The sequence below is a fragment of the Ovis canadensis genome, chromosome 1, assembly GCF_042477335.2.
Source record: "Ovis canadensis isolate MfBH-ARS-UI-01 breed Bighorn chromosome 1, ARS-UI_OviCan_v2, whole genome shotgun sequence".
NCBI lineage: Eukaryota > Metazoa > Chordata > Mammalia > Artiodactyla > Bovidae > Ovis > Ovis canadensis.
The window spans coordinates 112,289,100-112,310,695 of NC_091245.1; the positions used below are offsets into that span (position 1 = coordinate 112,289,100).

A 21,596-nucleotide genomic window follows, 5' to 3' on the forward strand; every position below is an offset into this window, starting at 1 on the left:
GACATGGTCTGAGGAGTAGGAAGACTTCCCCAAGGAAGGGACATTTGAGCTGAGCCCTGAGGAATGAGTGGGCATTAACAAAGTGAAGTTGTCTATTAGAGGCAGTGAGGGTAAGGAGTGGGTGATAAAGCATTTCAGACAGAGGGAGAGGATTAAGGCTAATGTTTAGATTAAATTAAATGAAATCTACCAGAACCTCAGAGGGCACTAGAAAAACACCACGAAAAATTTTAAAATCTCAAGATTATCTGTATCTGTTATAGAGTCCTTCACAAGGGCTCTGAAATTCTTCTGGGTAGTGGTTCAATTTCAGCCCCACAAGAAAAGGATAAAGAGATTTATCTGTGGGAGCCCAAGCATATTTGCAGAGTTGCTCAGAGCAAAGGATGTGAAGCTTCTTTGATAAGTTAGACTAAAGGAAGTGGTTTCATATCTAGAAGCTTCCATTTGCTATTTCACATATCACCTTTTAGCAAGTCACTTAAGTTTTACAAAACATCCTGAGGCCCTTCACCCATAGTTCTGAGAGAACCACACCTAGTCTCCTCATCGAAAAAAGTGGCACTGTGGGTGATCCAGACAATCCTACTCTCCAGTTCCCTAGAAACAGGCTCTGAAAGTGGTTTCCAGGACTTCTTTCCTACTCTTGATATATGGGTCCCAATCTGAACTCAGTTCAACAAACGTTTATTAAGCTCTCCTAGGCAATGACCCCACGTCTGAGGTTAGGGGTGGCGGCCAGGAGGAACTTCCCCACACCCGAGGTCAGGGGCAGCAGTGTAGAAGAGCAACCCCACGTCCAAGGAGCGGTGGCTGTGCAGGCGCAGGAGGGCTGAGAGGAGCTACTCCACGTTCAAGGTCAGGAGGGGCAGGGGTGAGGAGATACCCCTCGTTCAAGGTAAGGAGCAGTGGTTGCGCTTTGCTGGAGCAGCTGTGAAGAGATACCCCACGTCCAAGGTAAGAGAAACCCAAGTAAGATGGTAAGTGTTGCGAGAGGGCATCAGAGGGCAGACACACTGAAACAATAATCACAGAAAACTAGTCAATCTAATCACATGGACCACAGCCTTGTCTAACTCAGTGAAACTAAGCCATGTCCTGTGGGGCCACCCAAGACAGGCAGGTCATGGTGGAGAGGTCTGACAGAATGTGGTCCACTGGAGAAGGGACTGGCAAACCACTTCAGTATTCTTGCCTTGCAAACCCCATGAACAGTATGAAAAGGCAAAAGGATAGGATACTGAAAGAGGAACTCCCCAGGTCAGTAGGTGCCCAATATGCTACTGGAGATCAGTGGAGAAATAACTCCAGAAAGAATGAAGGGATGGAGCCAAAGCAAAAACAAAACCCAGTTGCGGACGTGACTGGTGATAGAAGCAAGGTCCGATGCTGTAAAGAGCAATATTGCATAGGAACCTGGAATGTTAGGTCCATGAATCAAGGCAAATTGGAAGTGGTCAAACAGGAGATGGCAAGAGTGAACATCGACAATATATGAATCAGCTAACTAAGATGGACTGGAAAGGGTGAATTTAACTCAGAGGACCATTATACCTACTACTGCGGGCAGGAATCCCTTAGAAGAAATGGAGTAGCCATCATGGTCAACAAAAGAGTCTGAAATGCAGTTCTTAGATGCAATCTAAAAAATGACAGAATGATCTCTGTTCATTTCCAAGGCAAATCATTCAATAACAGTAATCCAAGTCTATGCCCCAAGTCTATGCTTCAGTAATGCTGAAGAAGCTGAAGTTGAATGGTTCTATGAAGACCTACAAGACCTTTTAGAACTAATACCCCCCAAAAGATGTCCTTTTCATTACAGGGGACTGGAATGCAAAAGTAGGAAGGCAAGAAACACCTGGAGTAACAGGCAAATTTGGCCCTGGAGTATGGAACGAAGCAGAGCAAAGACTAATAGAGTTTTCCCAAGAGAAGGCACTGGTCATAGTAAACACCCTCTTCCAACAACACAAGAGAAGACTCTACACATGGACATCACCAGATGGTCAACACCAAAATCAGATTGATTATATTCTTTGCAGCCATAGATGGAGAAGCTCTATCAGTGAGCAGAAACAAGACCAGGAGCTGACTGTGGCTCAGATCATGAATTCCTTATTGCCAAATTCAGACTTAATTTGAAGAAAGTAGGGGAAATCACTAGACCATTCAGGTATGACCTAAATCAAATCCCTCATGATTATACAGTGAAAGTGAGAAATAGATTTAAGGGATTAGATCTGATAGATAGAGTGCCTGATGAACTATGGAATGAGGTTTATGACATTGTACAGAAGACAGGGATCAAGACCATCTCCATGGAAAAGAAATGCAAAAAAGCAAAATGGCTGTCTGGGGAGGCCTTACAAATAGCTGTGAAAAGAAGAGAAGCAAAAAGCAAAGGAGAAAAAGAAAGATATAAGCATCTGAATGCAGTTCCAAAGAATAGCAAGGAGAGATGAGAAGGCCTTCCTCAGCAATCAATGTAAAGAAATAGAGGAAAAGAACAGAATGGGAAAGACTAGAGATCTCTTCAAGAAAATTAGAGCTACCAAGGGAATATTTCATGCAAAGATGGGCAAAATAAAGGACAGAAATGGTATGGACCTAACAGAAGCAGAAGATATTAAGAGGTGGCAAGAATACACAGAAGAACAGTATGAAAAAGATCTTCATGACCCAGATAATCATGATGGTGTGATCACTCACCTAGAGCCAGACATCTTGGAATGTGAAGTCAAGTGGGCCTTAGAAAGCATCACTATGAACAAAGCTAGTGGAGGTGACGGAATTCCAGTTGAGCTATTTCAAATCCTGGAAGATGATGCTGTGAAAGTGCTGCACTCAATATGCCAGCAAATTTGGAAAAGTCAGCAGTGGCCACAGCACTGGAAAAGGTCAGTTTTCATTCCGATTCCAAAGAAAGGCAATGCCAAAGAATGCTCAAACTACTGCACGATTGCACTCATCTCACATGCTAGTAAAGTAATGCTCAAAATTCTCCAAGCCAGGCTTCAGCAATACATGAACCGTGAACTTCCAGATGTTCAAGCTGGTTTTAGAAAAGGCAGAGGAACCAGAGATCAAATTGCCAACATCTGCTGGATCATGGAAAAAGCAAGAGAGTTCCAGAAAAACATCTATTTCTGCTTCATTGACTATGCCAAAGCCTTTGACAGTGTGGATCACAATAAACTGTGGAAAATTCTTCAAGAGGTGGGAATACCAGACCACCTAACCTGCCTCTTGAGAAACCTATATGCAGGTCAGGAAGCAACAGTTAGAACTGGACATGGAATAACAGACTGGTTTCAAATAGGAAAAGGAGTACGTCAAGGCTGTATGCTGCCACCCTGCTTATTTAACTTCTATGCAGAGTACATCATGAGAAACGGAGGGCTGGAAGAAGCACAAGCTGGAATCAAGATTGCCAGGAGAAATATCAATAAGCTCCGATATGCAGATGACACCACCCTTATGGCAGAAAGTGAAGAGGAACTCAAAAGCCTCTTGATGAGAGTGAAAGAGGAGAGTGAAAAAGTTGGCTTAAAGCTCAACATTCAGAAAACGAAGATCATGGCATCTGGTCCTATCAGTTCATGGCAAATAGATGGGTAAACAGTAGAAACAGTGTCAGACTTTATTTTTTTGGGCTCCTAAATCACTGCAGATGGTGATTGCAGCCATGAAATTAAAAGACACTTACTCCTTGGAAGGAAAGTTATGAGCAACCTAGATAGCATATTCAAAAGCAGAGTCATTACTTTGCCAACAAAGGTCCATCTAGTCAAGGCTATGGTTTTTCCTGTGGTCATGTATGGATGTGAGCGTTGGACTGTGAAGAAAGCTGAGCACCAAAGAATTGATGCTTTTGAACTGTGGTGTTGGAGAAGACTCTTGAGAGTCCCTTGGACTGCAAGGAGATCCAACAAGTCCATCCTAAAGGACATCAGCCCTGGGTGTTCCTTGGAAGGAATGATGCTAAAGCTGAAACTCCAGTACTTTGGCCACCTCATGCGAAGAGTTGACTCATTGGAAAAGACTCTGATGCTGGGAGCAATTGGGGGCAGGAGGAGAAGGGGATGACAGAGGATGAGATGGCTGGATGGCATCACTGATTCGATGGTTTGAGTTTGGGTGAACTCCGGGAGATGGTGATGGACAGGGAGGCCTGGCATGCTGCAGTTCATTGGGTTGCAAATAGTCAGACAAGACTGAGCAACTGAACTGAACTGAGGCAATGGCTTCTGTGATGAGTGCTTTTAGTGGAAAGATGAATAAGACATACTTTTGTCCTAGAGGGAGATGGGCCCCAAACATGTGACTAAGTGCCCAATTTCTCTGTTTCTAGGATGATCAAGGCAGAGCTCCCTGCTCCATCTCTAGCCATATGCCTCTGCTACACTCTGGTTACTTGTTTCTGGTACCCTGTCTCCTGATTTTCCAACCTGTCGCAGGATCTTGGTCATGTCTCTTGCATCCAACTTCACTTTTGCTATTCTCTTTCTGAATTCACCTCAGCCCAAGGTGCCTTTATGTCTCCTCAGGGTCTGAGTTCTCAGCTGTACAGAGCCTTTGTCATATTGTTAATAGAACATTTGCTACTTTAGCTACTTACTTTATCTCTTTTCCTGTGAAAAACAAAGATAATAAAAGAATAAAAGCATCATCACATACTTTTTCTGTTTACTTGTTGAAATAAAGCCTGTGGTCTCATTTCTTAGGCACTTGCAATGTGTAAATAATTTTATTAATGGAAATTTACAAAAGCAAGAAATAAAAGATGACACGGAGAAAAGATAAGATACCCTGTTACAATCATGGCATGTAGCTTCTGAAATAGGCTTAGGTAACATTTACTGCTAGTGAGCATGTGTACTGTGCTTAGTCACTCAGTCGTGTCTGACTCTTTGTGACCCCATGGACTGTAGCCCACCAGGCTCCTCTCCATGGGGATTCTCCAAGCAAGAATACTGGAGTGGGTTGCCATGCCCTCCTCCAGGGGATCTTCCCAACCCAGGGATTGAACCCAGGTCTCCCTCATTGAAGGTGGATTCTTTACCATCTGAGCCACCAGGGAAGCCTCAAAGGGTGTGTTGCCTCCCTACTGGGGAATTGAATGCCAGTCTCCTGCATAACAAATGGGGCTACTCACCACTATACTAATGAGGCTGGCACTGGTGAGCATAATCTTCATGTTTGTATTAATCAGTTAACTAATTTAATTCCTTTTTTTTAAGGATCCAAGGTTAATTAGGTACTGCAGACACAAAGAAGAGAAGAAAGTCTTCTGAGCCAAAACAACTTATTGGCCAGCTGGGAACATAGTTGAGAAAATGCCACTGCTATATAATTATCATAGAATATGATAAATGTTACCTTTATGCACTTATGTACTAAATGTTATAGGAGTGTAAACAGGAAGCTATATATTTAGCTTTGGGTGGGAGGTTTTAGTGGAGAAGGAAATGGAAACCCACTCCAATATTCTTGCCTGGAAAATCCCATGGACAGAGAAGTCTGGCAGGCTACAGCCCATGGGGTTGCAAAGAGTTGCACATGACTGAAGTGACTTAGCATGCATGCATGGGAAGTTTTAGAAGGCTACAGAAATAGAGGATACTTGGTCTGATCCTTGAAATATGAAAGAGCCAGAGATAGAAGGGAGAGAAAGGCATTTCAAGTGGAGGACGCAGCATGGGCAAAGGCATGGGAGTGGGAAAGGATTTGATATGTTCATGGATCCATGATATTTCTGTGTGGCTGGAGCTAGAGAAAAGGCAGGAGAGGGGCCTGGAAACTCTCTATGGGTCAGATTGCTAAGAAGTGAGGTCCTACAGGAAAATGAAGTGATAAGTTCCTTGTTTTACAATAGAAAAATTGCTCTTTTTGTGATAGCAGCCCAGGTAATCAATGTTAAAGGAATGAACTGAGAGACTGAGATGGAGAGACAGAATGTGTTTGAAGATTAGACACATTGAGGGGACGTGGTTGAGAGGAGCCATAGAAAGGAGCTGGAACTGACAAAACCTAACAGCTGATTAGATATAGCAGGGAAGTTGAGGTGATAAGAGGAAAGAAAGAAGACAAAGATAAAAGAGCTCTCTGCTTTTGGTAGCTGATGATGGGTAGAGCAGCGAAGAACAGCAATTCAGGACACAGCCCTTGGAATTGGAAGGCTAGGAATTGATTTCTAGCTTTTAATATTTGCTTGTCTGAATTGCCTAGCCTTTCTGTGACTCAATTTCTTAATTTGCAAAGTGGAGGATGGCTGCATTTTCTTTGGGGTAGATAAGTTTTTATATTTCTTATGGGCTTTAAATGAGTGAATATATATAAAACAGCAGGGTGGGAATAGTACATAGTAAGCACTCAATAATTGTCAGCTATTATGATTTTGGTAGGTCATTAACTGGCACAGGGAAAACAGACTGAAAGCAAATTGGGGAGGCTGAGGAAAGATCTGTGAGTTCAATTTGGGGGCACACTGAATTTAAGGTGATTTCTGACATCCTTGCAGGAATGATCCATAAATAGTTGGAAATATATATTATAAATTAATCATTGTGATTATGTGTATTTGAAAAAATTCCTTGACAGATAATTTATGCAATTATTTGTCTACAATACGATCTCATAAGAAAAATTTCTCAGTTGCAAAGATATGACCACTTTCAGATCCCAGAGTTGATTCATCCAAACCCGGAACCTTGTGCAAAGCTATTCAAAACTGACTGGGCAATCAGCCAGCAAGAGCGATGACAGTAATTATCATTCAAAGAAAGAGTGGTTCTGTTTATACATTCTTCTAAATAAATTTCTCAAAGTCTACAAGTCTCTAGAGAATGTACTAGTCATTACTCTGCTTCCTCAAATCAGAACTTCAAGACTTTTACTAATGGTCTTTGTCAAAATGTATTTACACTTTAATCTGATTTGAACAACCATCAAGGTCTCCTCACACTTGGACTGCAGATCATTAAAATCTCAAGGTGTGTAGCTGTTTCTTAACCATGATATAGTGTAGCACAACTCCCTAATTCTGACCTCTTTCGTTTCTGTTTTTCTTGTGGCATAAATAGTGCAAATTTACACTGTATCTCTCTCATTTTGTAACAACTCATCAGAAATGCTTAACACCTGAATTCCTTGTTTTCTAGGAAACCAGTTCTGCCCACTATGCAGGCATGGTTTTTATCCAAGCTTCTTTAGTGGGTGTTTCCCAAATGAAATTGAGTGGTTATCCAGAGAACAACAGAATTAATATGTGAACACATTTACATGGAGCTGCAATTTTAGTATCTCTAAAATAACATTATATGTTATATAAAATATCATTATATGAATATTACATATTCATTCAACAAATATTTGTGGACCACCTATTATGTGTCAAAGTACCAGGTGTGGGGTATACCTGAGGCAAATTGTCAGGTGTTGGGAATCCAGAGCAGGCAGTATGGTAGAGTCCAAGTATGGACTCTACTCATTCTCATGGTAGAGTCCAGAATGGCTGTTGGTGACAAGAAGTCCTAAGTTCAAATCCTTGCTAAGATTTTTATTCCCTTAGCTTTAATGTAAACTAGAAGAATTAATTTCTACTTTACAGCATCCAGTGTAGCAGTTAATATACAAAATAAGCTATCAGCTATATATTATAGGCTCCCTGCACTAAGTAGCTCTTCATTTCCTTCACTATTATTCAGACATAGCCCCTGTTCTCTCACTAGTTGAGACAGGTAAGCTATCAGGTAATTAGGATGTGGTGTGGTAAATGAAACAATAGGAGCAGATCTTTATCTAGGAGGGTTAAGAGTTAAAAGTTTGATATACAAAGTTAATTTAGCACAATATCAGATATATTTCTGTTGCATGGACCTTTCTAACTTTGGTTTTAGCATCTTGTAATGGTTTCAGGCCTATAATAACAGATAATATAATGATCCAGGGCTTTACTGTGTGCAGGCATGGAATACCTCATTTAATCTTCACATCAATCCTACACGGTGAGAGCCAGTACTATCCCAATTTTACAGATGGGCAAATTGACGCACAGAGAGGTTAAAACAAGAAACCAGGATTCAAACCCAGGTACTCTAGCATCAGAGACCACATTTGTGACCATTCATTATACCTCTTCCTATTATGTCCTTAAGCTTCATTTTACAGTCAGAAGTTACATGAGAGAAAATGTTTACAAATCAAGAGAAATTCAGGGAAAAGCCTAATAGAAGGAAAGAAATGTATCTTGAAGAAAATATAGTCCAGTCACTTCTATTTTCCAGGAGGAACATGAGAAGTGCTCTCTGTTGACGTAGCCTGGACCAGCCAGGCTTCTTCCTGTGCCCACTTTCCAGAAGTCACCCAGTAAAACTCTTCTCTTGTGGGCTGTGCAGTTAATAATGTTTTATAGCTTTAAATTTTTTTTCATTTAAAATCAGCTTCACTCTCTTTTTCTGAGAGGCATGCAGAAAAATCTGCAGCATTTTTCACTTTTTCTCCCTGGTAAAATGCCCATGGTGACTTGAGAGGAAATGTATTGCCTTACTACTGCTTTCACTAGAGGCCTCTGCCCCTGAGATTTCAATTTCAAAGTACACTAAAAAAAAAAAAAAAAAAAAACAAAAACAAACAAAAAAAACCTGGCACATCTTGGTCTGATACAAGTATCTGATACGGATACCTTACATAAACACATATATATGGAATCTAGAAAAGTGGTACTGATGAACCTAGCAGAGAACGGACTTGTGGGCATAGTGGGGGAAGGTAAGGATGGGACGGATTGAGAAAGTAGCATTGACGTATATACACTATCATATGTAAAAGAGGTAATTAGTGGGAAGTTGCTGTATAACACAGGGATCCCAGTTGGAGCTCTATGATGACCTGGAGGAGTGTGATAGGTAAAGGGGAGGGAGGCTTAAAAGGGAAAGGATGTATATAATTATGACTGACTCATGTTGCTGCATGGGAGAAACCAAAACAACATTGTAAAGCAATTTTCTACCAGTTAAAATGTAAAGATTCTGTTCCACTGAAAGAATACTTTGATTTTATAGACCTGTTGGTCATAATATAGCTTATGTGGAAAGATGTGAAGGGGAAAATAAGATCACATTCATATTACAGAAGGATAATCTGAGAACTGATTGGGAATGGGGTGAGTAGCTTATGCCTTCATAAATCAGAAGATTCATAGGAAAGAACCAAACACGGTGCTCATGAGTCCCAAAAGTCACTTGAATAATTTCTGTGCACCTAGGTTTGTTCTCCTGGGAAGACCTAAGTGCCGGGGTCCAGCCTCGGTGGATCCAGGGAATTCGAAGTGGGGACGGTGTCAGCGAAGAGAGATTAATTAGAAATTTAAAGAGAGATTAGAAGAGAATAATGTAGTGAAAAAATAGAGGAGAAAAGAGACTGATATTCCTTGGTTTACATGGAAAGCTAATAAAGTCTCAAGACAAGAAACTTGCACCGTCTACGTTAGGCCACAGACACCCTCTTGAATAGCGGAGGGTGCCCCACCTTGGGCTCCCTCTCGCATGGGTCTTAGAAGCCCGGGCAAATAAGTAGACACAGAGAGCCTCTGCGTTCCAAGGGATCAGCCTGAAAAAGAGAGGGAGGGAGAGGGAGAAGAGAGAGAGAGAGAGAGAGAGAGAGAGAGAGAGAGAGAGAGAGAGAGAGAAAGAAAGAGATGACACGGGGGAGGCCAAGCTTGTGCAAAAACCCCATAACTTTATTTTCAAAAGGTGCTTATATACCCTAAGTTTTACATAATGGAGGATACAGAGTCATGCAGGGGCAGCAGTCCTGACCCTTATCGATACCAGGTTTTCTTTCTGCATATCTTTCCATATACAAAAGGTCTCAGGTGATTTACATTATCTTCTGGCCAAGAGGCCTGTTAACACTTTATGGCTCTCTTCCTTAATGAATGTTAATCTCATTTTCCCTGAAGTGTTTTTCTTTAATCTGCATCACCATCAAAGCGCTAAATAAAGTTACATTCCTGTAGAACAAAGGTGCAATGGGTTATAACAAAGAAGGTACTTAACTCAAAGATCTACATTGCTACTTGTTTTTTCTATATACTAACTATATCAACAAATAAAAGATATGCAAACTTGGCAGCAAGTATTGGCTCAACAATGAAACCCTTAATCAGTCCTATTCTAATGATTTCAACTCCTCAGAAGCCCCTACATTCCTAGGATGTTTTAAGCTTCCTGTGCCTCTCACGTTGGGGAGGCTGTGAGCAATCACATGCGCAGTTGTAAAAGGTCCAGCCAGACCTGTCAGGCAAATTAGAAAGCTACCAGAGGGGTTTGAGCTGAGACACTCCTTTTATATGCAGGAGACTGTTAGCTGGAGCTCTAAGCTAACTTTTTCCAGAAAAAGGTGGTGGGGAATAGCCCCCTGTTAATGTCAGAGGAATTGGTGAAAGGCATAATATAGTAAAGCAGACAGATTTTGGTTCTGGGGGTAGATGCTTGAGAAAATCCGGGGCAGGGGGGCGGGCTGAGGCCTGATCCTGCCTTTGCATTTTGTCAGGCCCCCTTCCTCATGATCTTTGCCGTGCGCGGGATTCCCCATGCTGGCTCCTGGCACCTAAGGAACTCTTATTTTAGTTCTTTCATTTCTTCCTTCCTCCCTTCATCTTTCTTTCTTCCTTTCTTTCCCCTTCATTCCTTCTTTCCTTTCTCCCCCAACCCTTACTTTCTACTGGGGAATTAGAATACTAAGAACATGGCTGAGTAAGCACACCAGGGAGAGGCAGGGGCAGCAGTTACAGAATGAATATGTTCATGAGTGATCTGTCAACTCACATAAAGAAGTACTTTTATTTTAGGAAAAAATATCTTATTCAGTGTGACTTTGGAACTTCTCCAGCCTTTAGGACTACGTCTCATTTCTTCTTCCATACCCTTCCCTAGGGTGACTGCCTTACACCTGGTTCATTGCTTTACTTGATGTCTTAGAAGATCTGTCTAACTCTGAAAATCTTTTCCCTCCAAATGCCCCTGTACTGGGAATAGCCTCTGATGTTTTCATGCTGATATTTAGTGCTTGCTGTGATTTGATTTCACTATGCTTACTGGTTTCTATCCATCAGTACTTCCAATATATACACTTTTTTCAAGCTAGCTGATCACTTTAAATTCTATTCAACAGCATTTATAGCTCATAAAGTAAGGTACAAGGCACCATGTTGGCAGATGATAGATGCAGAGATGAATAAAGCTAATATGTCTCATGATCACCTCTTCATCATCATGAAGTCGTGGGCCTTGCCTTTAAGTAATGAACAATACATAAAGAAACAAACAATTATCTATACTGTAAGGTAGAATGAAATGAAATGAGTTTTAGTGACAGAAAGACCATAGGGGTGGGGAAAGGAGTGCAAAAAGAACCATAGTTAATTTGACTAGGGAAAGCGTCATAGATAAGGTGATATTTGAGCTGGGTATTGAAGGATGTATAAATGAATAAGGGATGGGGCCATACATTCCAGCTGAGCACTATGCCACACATAGGCAAGGGACTGCAATCATACATGGTGTATCTGGGGAGGTACCCAAAATACATGACACAGATCCTGTTGTTTTCTTTCTCTATGCCTTCCTCACTTGGATGCCTTCTGCCTTCTTCATTCTCTGTCAAATCCCATCCATACCTTGAGGTCCAACTTCAGCTTCATTTCCTCTATGAGGTCTCTTCTAACTGTGTTAGGTGACGCCACCCCCTGTAGCATGTAGTTCAGGATTTAACTGTAGTGTTTCTGCTGTAGTTAGACCAAGTCAGACATCATGTTCATCTTACACTTTGGAGATCTTGAAGCCCCCAACACAGTGATGATGACAGTCAGGGCTAGATGATTCTATGGGCCCATTAATGGGGACTAACACCTTCATTCTGCCTAAAAGCAGTTCCTTTCTGCTATTGAGACTGGGATTGTTCATGGTGGTTTAGGATTTAGCTGGTTATTCTTGTTAATACATGAGGAAAACAATTTTTCAAATGCTTACCTGAAAGTTCCACTTAGGGGAAGAGGGAGGGTCACTAACCATAGCTTGAACTCCACCACTCTCTGGGCTAAGCCTTAGTAACTGGGGTGGACACAGTTTCATAATGTATATCATCATCTCCCAAGTTCCCTCTGGAGAATGACTGCTTCCTTCAATGTCTTTTGTTTTGATGTCTGGGTTTCCCTAAAATGCCAGAAATATAGCTGAGTAGTTAGAAGAAGAACTAAAGAACCTCTTGATGAAAGTGAAAGAGAAGAGTGAAAAAGTTGACTTAAAGCTCAACATTCAGAAAACTAAGATCATGGCATCTGGTCCCATTGCTGCTGCTGCTGCTGCTAAGTCGCTTCAGTCGTGTCCAACTCTGTGCGACCCCATAGACGGCAGCCCACCAGGCTCCCCTGTCCCTGGGATTCTCCAGGCAAGAATACTGGAGTGGGTTGCCATTTCCTTCTCCAATGCATGAAAGTGAAAAGTGAAAGTGAATTCACTCAGTCGTGTCTGACTCTTAGCGACCCCATGGACTGCAGCCTACCAGGCTCCTCCATCCATGGGATTTTCCAGGCAAGAGTACCAGAGTGGGGTGCCATTGCCTTCTCTCATTACTTCATGGCAAATAGATGGGGAAACAGTGAAAACAGTGGCTGACTATTTTTCTAGGCTCCAAAATCACTGCAGATGGTGATTGCAGCCATGAAATTAAAAGATACTTACTCCTTGGAAGTTATTACCAACCTAGACAGCATATTAAAAAGCAGAGACATTACTTTACCAACAAAGGTCCGTCTAGTCAAGGCTATGGTTTTTTCAGTAGTTACGTATGGATGTGAGAGTTGGACTGTGAAGAAGGCTGAGTGCCAAAGACTTGATGCTTTTGAACTGTGGTGTTGGAGAAGACTCTTGAGAGTCCCTTGGACTGCAAGGAGATCCAACCAGTCCATTCTAAAAGAGATTAGCCCTGAGTGTTCTTTGGAAGGAATGATGCTAAAGCTGAAACTCCAGTACTTTGGCCACCTCATGTGAAGAGTTGACTCATTGGAAAAGACTCTGATGCTGGGAGGAATTGGGGGCAGGAGGAGAAGGGGATGACAGAGGAGGAGATAGTTGGATGGCATCACCGACTCAGTGGAGATGCATTTGAGTAAACTCTGGAAGTTAGTGATGGACAGGGAGGCCTGGCGCATTGTGGTCCATGGGATTGCGAAGAGTTGGACACGACTGAGTGACTGAACTGAACTGAATTCCCTTTGGAGAATGGCTTTATTGGAGATGCCTTCTTTTTCATGATGAGGCAGTTTGGAGTGTATCTTAGTTTGGTTTTGTAGAGAAACAGAACTATAGGAAATAGCTATAAAGGAATTGACTCATGTGGTTACAGAGATTGAGAAATTCTAAGATCTGTAAGCAAGCTGAAGAGGTCTGAGTTGAAAGGCCTGAGAACCAGGAAAGCTGATGGTGGAAGTTCCAGTCCAAATGCAAGGCAGAAGGCTAATGTCTCAGATCAAAGACAGTCAGGCAGTGAGAGAGAATAGATTCTCCCTTACTCTGCCTTTTTTTATATTCAGATTTTCAATTGATTTGATGATGCCCCCCACGTGGAGGGGAGGATTAATCTGCTTTACAAGGTGTATCAATTCAAATGCTTATCTCATCCTTCACACTCACGTCCTGAATAATGCTTAACCAAATATCTGGGCAACCCATGCCCCAGTTAAGTTGACACACAAAATGAACCATTACAGAGGGATACAGAAGGAAAACTTAGCCATAAAAAAAATATGTGGTTCCTGAAGTGGAGTCTAAAGAAAAATGCCCCAGAAGTCTAGTCCTTACAGAAAGAACATGTTCCAACACTCCATTGGAAGAGTGTGTCTGCACAGCTGAGACCCACGGCTCTGACATCTTTCCATGCCACACAGTGATATAGGGTTGGGCTGGTCCAGCCAGGTATACCCTGAACAAATGTTTGCAGGCAAAGGGACAAACAGAGCCTGAAATGCAGTCCACACTCTATATATCAAGTCATGCACTTGAATGAGAGGCTTATCTGCCCAAGGTGTAGGGGTCTGGGTGAGGCCATGCACCAGGGCTTCTCCCATATATTGAGTGTGAACAGAGGCTCTTAAGTGGTGTGTCATGGCAGGTTACAGGTGTGTAAATATTGATCCTCCACATATGAGGTTGCTGGGAAGAGTCATCTCCTCCAGTCATATACAGCCTCCAGCCATGAGCAATCTTGATTGTTTATTCCATTTTATCATAAAAATTATTTTCTCCATGTGTTGCAGTGTGAAGAAGGATGAGAAGCACTGTGCCAAGGGATCTGCCTTGCTATTTGTTAGGAAGTGAGGCATCTTAGAAAGGGCATGATGCATTTGTCTATTTCAGTACAAGTTATGCCCAGCAACAGAGTGTCTCCTTCTTTGCTTACATTTGGAATCTGGTGATCTGTAATCTCTGGGTAAGATCTGGGCAGAGCAAGTCTAGGTCTGGATCATCTGCCAGTATGTGTGGTTGCAGCTCAGTTTCTGTGGGGAGAATTCCATCTGGAAACCTAGATCACAATTTCATAGCATGAAGTCCCAAGCGGTTTGCTGTTCTGAGTGCTGGTTTTCTCCATCTGTATAAAAGGGAGAAGAGGGAAATGCTGACTTAAAGGCACTGCTTGGGATTTCCAGTCCCACAGGGAGCCTTTAGAAAGACATCTTAGATTTCCCTGGTTCTGGGGTACTCTGTGGGTAGCAGGATCTTGCCCTTTGCTGAGTCCCTCACCTCTGTTCCAGTCACTCCATTTGGAAGCGCTCTTAACTCAGAAAAAACAGCAGGTGGGAATGTGGGTATCTCCATTGATTTTGATTATAAGCTTGAAGCGACATTCAGGCTCATGTGACCTGCCTTCCTTGTTCCTAGTTAAGTCTTCATTTCTCCTTTACCCCAGTAACTTCACCTTGGCTTATATGTAGTGGTGAGTCACTTTCACTAATTCTAAGTATTTACTTAGAATACTGCAGACAACTCTTCAACTGGCTCAGGGAGTCCTAGGTTTTAAATTACGTACTAACCAAACTAGTAATTGCCAACCAACTTGGGTAGAGAGTTTACTATGAGATGTCTCAATCCAGGAGTCCCTGATTAATCCCTCAAATCTACTACTTTCCAGTGTATTTTCTTCTGTTTCCTCCTACTCTCCTTCTAATCCTGGTGCAGACATGCTGGTGCCCTGCTTTTCACTTGCTTCTCTTTCCCTCCCACCCCACCCCCCTCTCCCTGCCCTTTCCTCACTCATTTTCTTCCTTTTCTTCTTTCTCCTTCCATCTTTGGTCCTTGAGGAAGTCAAAGTCCTTCTGTCTTATTCTCCAGGGCACTTGGTTTATCTTGACATTCAAACTGACCTGTGCATTGAGTTCCCTTATGACCTTCCGACTTGTCTAGCTTACAGATGACTCATAGAATCAACTTTTAATTCTTATTCATGAATTCATTTGCATTCCATTTTGACATCCCAATATTTCATCCCACTCGTTGCTTGTTATCATTATCATCCCTTTCTCCCCAGGAATCTGGGTTCAAATTTATCTTTCATGGTTAGCTTCCTGCCTATTAGCTCAGCTATTCGACAGAAACACTTCCAAAATGTTTGATTCACCCAGAGACCCCAAAGCTGTCCTAATTGTGGTGGAAACAAAGACTTTCAGATAATAACAACACCGAAGCAGGTTCCCCAAGCTGAAAGTTCTGTCAAAGGCCAGGACCTGCCTTCCCTCTTTGCATATTTGAGAGAAGGATGCTGGGGCACAGGGAACATGAGTATCACTAGAGCACTACAAATGCTTGCACAGGTGGCACAGTGTGAAGGTCTGCTGAGGGAACCAGTGGGAACTGGGATCCCACCTGTGTTCTACCTGCCTATCTGTGCATCTGGTGTGGCCCTGTGTCTGCCTGGGGCATGGCAGACCTGCCTTCCAATTTATACACTGTGAGCTAGCAATGGCCCTGGATGTTATTAGAGGCTGAAGTTTCCACACTGCAGTTCAGAGACCTAGGTGCTCCTTCATAGAAAAGCTGGGAACAGCAATCAAGGAAGCCAGCTTGTAAATGGCCTTGGACCTGGGAAGCAGAGCTGTGTGCATGTGTGGAAGGAGATCAAGGCTCTCAGCAATTAATCTTGAGAAGCACAGGGTCCCAAGGGAACCAGTTTACTCCTGTTTGGTTAGATAAGATGCCAAAGAAAAGTTGGAACAGACAGGACAACAGTGATAAAAATCAGAAAGACTTTACCTTATCAGAGTACTGCATCATGGAGTAAATTGTGTTCACTGGCTCCTCCTTGGTGGGGAGCACCTGTAAAACACCCATCTTGCCCTCAGTGAGGGAGCCCAGGCAAATCTCTTACTTCTGCCTCTGTCCATCAGCCCTCCCTGCTCTCACTTTCACTAAGTGGTTTCCTCTCCCAGCTTCACCTTTGGTTCCATCCAGGTGGAGAGCATCCGGGTCAAGTTGGGGTGGGTATAGGTAGCAATTGGACAAGAACCTCAGAAGCCAAGAAGAACAGTCTGGTTGTTCAGACTGAGTCTTGCTTAATCAGAATTTTAGCTTTTCATAGGCTCTATGAACCCAGCTGAACTATTGGTCCAAGTACAGGGCTGGATTGACCAGGCAGACCTCAATTTCCCTTTCTCTCCTTGGAGACTTCAGAAGAGCAGGCTGGTAGAAGCACAGAGGAAGGTGATGCCATGAGGAAGCCTGGTTCTGGGTGGAGGTGAGGGAGGGGCAGGCAGGTAAAAGGAAGGTGTGAGGGCAGGCTGTGGGACAGAGTGAATCAGCCTATGGAAAATAAGCTGCTGCTGCAGCCAGACCAAGAAGTCAAGTTCAAGTGGACCTCTCTCAGTTTTGTGTCCTTGAAACTCCCTTAGCAACTTATTTACCAGTCAGTGGCCACATAAAAGCTCTCACCTCATATCAGAGGCTCCCCTGGTATGGGTCCCCTGTGGAATGTGCTTTACTCTTAGTCATGACATCTAACCTGGAACCAGGCCCAATTAGAAGCATGAGGTCTCAAGTCTGGGAGGCTACCAGGGGGTGATACGTGGCCACTTTCTTGTCCTCATAGAGAGGCTCAAAGGATCATTTCCCTGACATGGTATTTCTTGGTTGGATCCCACACCCCCAGCCCCTGGCCTGTGGCTGCTACCCATGACCCCCTGTCTGGGGTGGTGGTGGAGACCAGTGAGTAGCACCACCTTACCTTGGACTGGGGGATCTCATCATAGATCCTGGACTCTGCTGCCTGGGTTTTTCTTGAAACTGTGATGTATGTGTATATTGTTTTCTTTGAGGAAGCATCTGAGTCATAAACAAGCATAGAACCACAGTACATGAAAATGTGGATGAATTTTTAGAGATGATTTACTCTAATGTTCTCTTTTTTTCAAATGAAGAAATGAAACCCCAAGAGGTTAAATGACTCCTGTCCTCTTGAGATGGATGTTTGAATCCTTGCTTGTCTCTTTCTTAGGGATGCCATGTGGTACAGGAGACACCTGGGTGAGGTCTCACCCAGAGCACAGTGGGAATTCTTTTCAGTCCACATTAGGACAAAGAGATTCTCCCCAATCTCTGTGTGGGCACTGAAGGTAGCTTTTCCACCCAGGGTCTTCCTTAGTGTCTCCAGCATTTAGCACTGACTGCCTTATATGGCTAGTCTTTCACGTGACAGCCTTAGTTTTTCAATTAGATTGATTCTCTCTAGTTACACACTGTTGGTTTCTTCTGGTACATATCTTTCTTTTACCACCTCAGTGTTAGACATGTAAGAGGTACCCCGCACACATTTGTTACTTGACTGATCGATTCAGAGTCAAACATTTGTTAAACTCTCTACCTGCCAAGCTCTGTGTGAGGAATTTAAGAATTCCTACTTTTAAGAATTCAAGGTTCACCTAGTGACTCAGATAATAAAGAATCTGCCTGCAGTGTGGGAACTGTGCTGGGCTTAGTCATGTCTGACTCTTTGTGACCCCATGAACTGTAGCCTGCCAGGCTCCTGTGTCCTTGGAATTCTCCAAAAATACTGGAGTGGGTTGCCATGCCCTTGTCCAAAGGATCTTCCAAACCCAGGAATCAAACCCAAGTCTACCACATTGCAAGCAGATTCTTTACCATCTGAGCCACCAGGGAAGCCCAAGAATACTGGAGTGGGTAGCTTATCCCTTCTCCAGGGGATTGTCCCAATCCAGGTATACAACCGGAATCTCCTGCATTTCAGGCGGATTCTTTACCAGCTGAGCTACAAGGGGAGACCAGGGTTCAGTTTCTGGTTTGGGAAGATCCCCTGGAGAAGGGAATGGCTATCCATTCCAGTATTCTAGCCTGAAGAATTCCATGGACAGAAGAATCTGGTGGCTGCAGGCCACAGGATCAAAAGACGTCAGACACAACTGAATGTTTTAAGAATTCATGGACTAATAGATGCATTTCTCCCACTGTACTGCTTTTCTTTGCTCCTAATGCAGAATATTTGAGGGTCAAGTTGAAAACAGATAGCCAGAATTCGGGGCCTTCATATTCCAAAGCACCAACGTATCTGCAGACAACAGGTCTGGGCTGAGTGCTATTATTACAGGGATCCAGTGTTTCCGAGTTTAGTCCTGTCCCAGTCCCTGCCTCAGACTTGGTGAGTGAACCAGATTCAGTGCTCTCTCTTATTTCATTTGCAGATGAAAACTTAGGCCTTCATCCCTCCAACAAGGCTGTGAGGGATTGAGGACAAATACCTCTTTGAGGAGCCCTGAAGATTACCTATGGCCTGAGGAGGTGATGTGACTTCTCCCCATCAAGAGACTATTTGAGCTACAGTTCATGTTACAGACTCTCTTCCCCCGGGATGCCTCCTTCTGTGCCAAGCCCAGGTGTGTCAATTGTAAAGATAGTATCTAATACTAAGTACTCACAATGTACCAGACACTGGGCCAAGTACTTTATATGTGTAATTCATTAAATCTGTTTCATAAGAATATGCTGCACATCCTGGTTTTATGTGTATTTTACAATGGAGAAAACCAAGACAGTGATAAAGTAATTGGTAGCAGATAAATGGTCAAGCTGGGACCTTCACCCCAGACTGTCTGCAAAGTACAAGCTTAGGCTTCACCACTCTGCTGTGAACTCATCTCTTCCAATTATCATCCAGGGAAACTAGTGTTGAGAACTTACCAGGGTTCTTACTGAAGTTGTTCAAGAAGGAACCTGAGGAATCAGACCCAAAAGAGAGTCAGGAACATGGAATCAGAGGTAGAGCCTCTCTACATCCAGGGTTGCTATTATGATGGGTGGGTAAAGAAGATTTTGAGTGGACACAGAGTTAAGAGGAATGGGAGGGTGGACTCCCCTAGGGCCCAAGATCAGGTTTTCTGAGTTTAGAATGGTTACAATTACAGAATGATCCAGAGGGACCCAAAGGGATCTAGTGACAACTAATACTTGTCCCTCAATGACAAGCTTCAAAGGTCACAGTTTTGGTGGAATTGGAAGTGACCTTGGAAGTGACCTTGGAGACTTAGTCCAAATCTCATTTCATGTGTGAGAACACTGAGTCAGAGAGGTAAATACATGTGCCCCATGGAGCACAGTTTGTTAATGGCAGTGCTAAACTTGAACCCAGGGGCTCTCTTTGACTTGAGGTGTCCAATTCTAGTTTCCCCTACAGGAGACCTGGAGAAGGAAATGGCAACTCACTCCATTATTCTTGCCTGGAGAATTTCATGGACAGACAAGCCTGGCAGGCTTCATGGGATTGCAAAGAGTCAAACATGACTAAGCAACTAACAGTTACTTACTCACGCAAACTTGGACCCAAGTTCTGGACCCATGGCATCCTGCTGATCCCAGAAACATGTTTGGAAGACCATTCAGAATATAGTAATCGGGGCCGTCTTTCTGGGAGATGGTAAGATGGAGCACTGAGGAGTATAGAAAGACTAAATCCCTGGAACAAAGGACATTTCCACCCCACCTTGGATAACTGACTTCAATCCCAGGAAAAACAAAGGTACATTTCTACATTTACCTCGTGAGAAAATCCTACCTTCTTTCTTGCACAAAAGGAACAAAACCACTGAAAGAATGATTATAAGCAGAGAAAGCACAGCCAGCCCACTCATCAGTCCAGTGCGGTGAATATGGGGGCTCATTGTGATGTCTGAAAACAGAAGATGCAATGAGACTTGACTCTCAGGAAATGGGCCAGAGAAGTTAGGCAAGCTTGTCCACATTCAAGAGCACTATCCATACTAGGTGCCCTCCAGAGGAGTGCCAAAGCTACAAGGAAAATTGTACTGGCCGCTATTAAAGGTCAAGATCAGAAACTGAATCAGACAGCTGAGTGGGGACTGCCTCAGAATACCCTGAAATGCCTGGCATCTCCCAGAAGGCTTTGGACTCTTTTCTGGGGCTTACTGGGAGGAGAAGGACATTGGGTCCAGCCATGGCATAAAGAAAGCACCTCCTCTGGAGAACTTGGACCAGATTCAGGCCTTGCAGCAGGTCAGAGTGAATTTTGAGACTTCAGGAGAGATGGACAGAGATGCTTGGTTACCTGTACAGAGCTGCTGGGCAGAGATGGAGTCAGAATTGTTGCTGACAGGATTCCATGCTGTACATGTGTAAGTCTCCTCTTGGTTGTCAGGGGTCTGGAAGATTTGAAGAACATTGCCCGCTTCCCCTCGTGGACTCCAACTGTATGTCACATTCTTTTCTTCTTTATCCACAGAGCACATCAGTGTGGCATTACAGGTGCTGTTCACAGATGTCACGAAACTCTGAGTAATTTTTGGCTTCCCAAGACGACCTGTGAGGAGAAAACACATGAGCCACTGGTAAGCTGGAGATGACCTATATCAGCCTGAGGGAGTCAACTATTAAATTTTCTGTCATTTTCATGAGGGTTGTTAAAAACTTACACTGAAGTACATTTTATTAATAACAAAGCTAGTCAATCCTCAAAACTCATCACTTTCTAATGTTTTTGGAAAATTTACTTTTTTATTTGTTTTTTTTTTTTTTTTTGGCAGTGCCATGAGGGATCTTAGTGTCCCAGCCAGGGATCAAACCCATGCCCCCTGCGGTAAAAGAGTGGAGTCTTAACTGTTAGACCAATAGGGAAGTCCCAATTTACTCTTATCTATGCTCTAGGAGTTGTTTATACCTATCATATTTATCCCTTGTAATGATGTAAAACGTCTTCCCAACTCTGCATGACTTAAAATCAGCCATAGATGGAGTATTTACATCAAAGGAACTGGCAAATGCTGCAAACTAGGGCTTGATTTATTGCTTTCCCGATTGTCGCTCCAGACTTAAAGCAACGGAGGAGAAGGTTCTAAAGCAGATTAAACAAACAAACAAAATTGAAGACTTTACATTGTGAATAGCACAGAAAAAGTCAGAAATATTCTTCCAGAATTTGAGAACCATTATCCAGTTCAGCAAAGAAGTTGCTCACATCATTGATGAACAAATGAAGTTCCAATACATGTGTCTTTGCTGAATCACTTTTTTCTTATTAGT

At 43.0% G+C, this 21,596-nt stretch overlaps 1 protein-coding gene and 1 long non-coding RNA gene across 29 annotated transcripts in view; one reads left to right on the top strand and one right to left on the bottom strand.

Moving 5' to 3' along the window:
* Positions 1 to 518: 518 nt before the first annotated feature.
* On the top strand, positions 519 to 20,905 carry LOC138416607 (uncharacterized). Its single transcript, XR_011247783.1, has 3 exons — positions 519 to 858; positions 18,749 to 18,940; positions 19,726 to 20,905. It is a non-coding gene; the product is annotated as an uncharacterized lncRNA (long non-coding RNA).
* The window catches only part of CD84 (CD84 molecule), a 45,632-nt gene continuing 33,757 nt past the window's right edge, over positions 9,722 to 21,596 (bottom strand). For 2 of the 28 annotated variants that reach the window (XR_011247742.1, XR_011247767.1), the window contains 8 exons: positions 20,626 to 20,877; positions 20,116 to 20,229; positions 19,868 to 19,990; positions 19,245 to 19,277; positions 17,278 to 17,375; positions 16,311 to 16,373; positions 14,464 to 14,652; positions 9,722 to 12,218 (listed from right to left, as the gene is read on the bottom strand). Coding sequence is in view for 10 of the 28 variants with exons in the window: in XM_069545920.1 (XP_069402021.1) it covers positions 14,587 to 14,652; positions 16,311 to 16,373; positions 17,278 to 17,375; positions 19,245 to 19,277; positions 19,868 to 19,990; positions 20,116 to 20,229; positions 20,626 to 20,877 (749 nt within the window). In the remaining 18 variants the exon portion in view is untranslated. Of the gene's footprint in view, positions 12,219 to 13,273; positions 14,653 to 16,310; positions 16,374 to 17,277; positions 17,376 to 19,244; positions 19,278 to 19,867; positions 19,991 to 20,115; positions 20,230 to 20,625; positions 20,878 to 21,596 lie in introns of those variants that run through there. The other 26 variants (XR_011247745.1, XR_011247769.1, XR_011247744.1 and 23 more) reach the window with 23 other exon arrangements.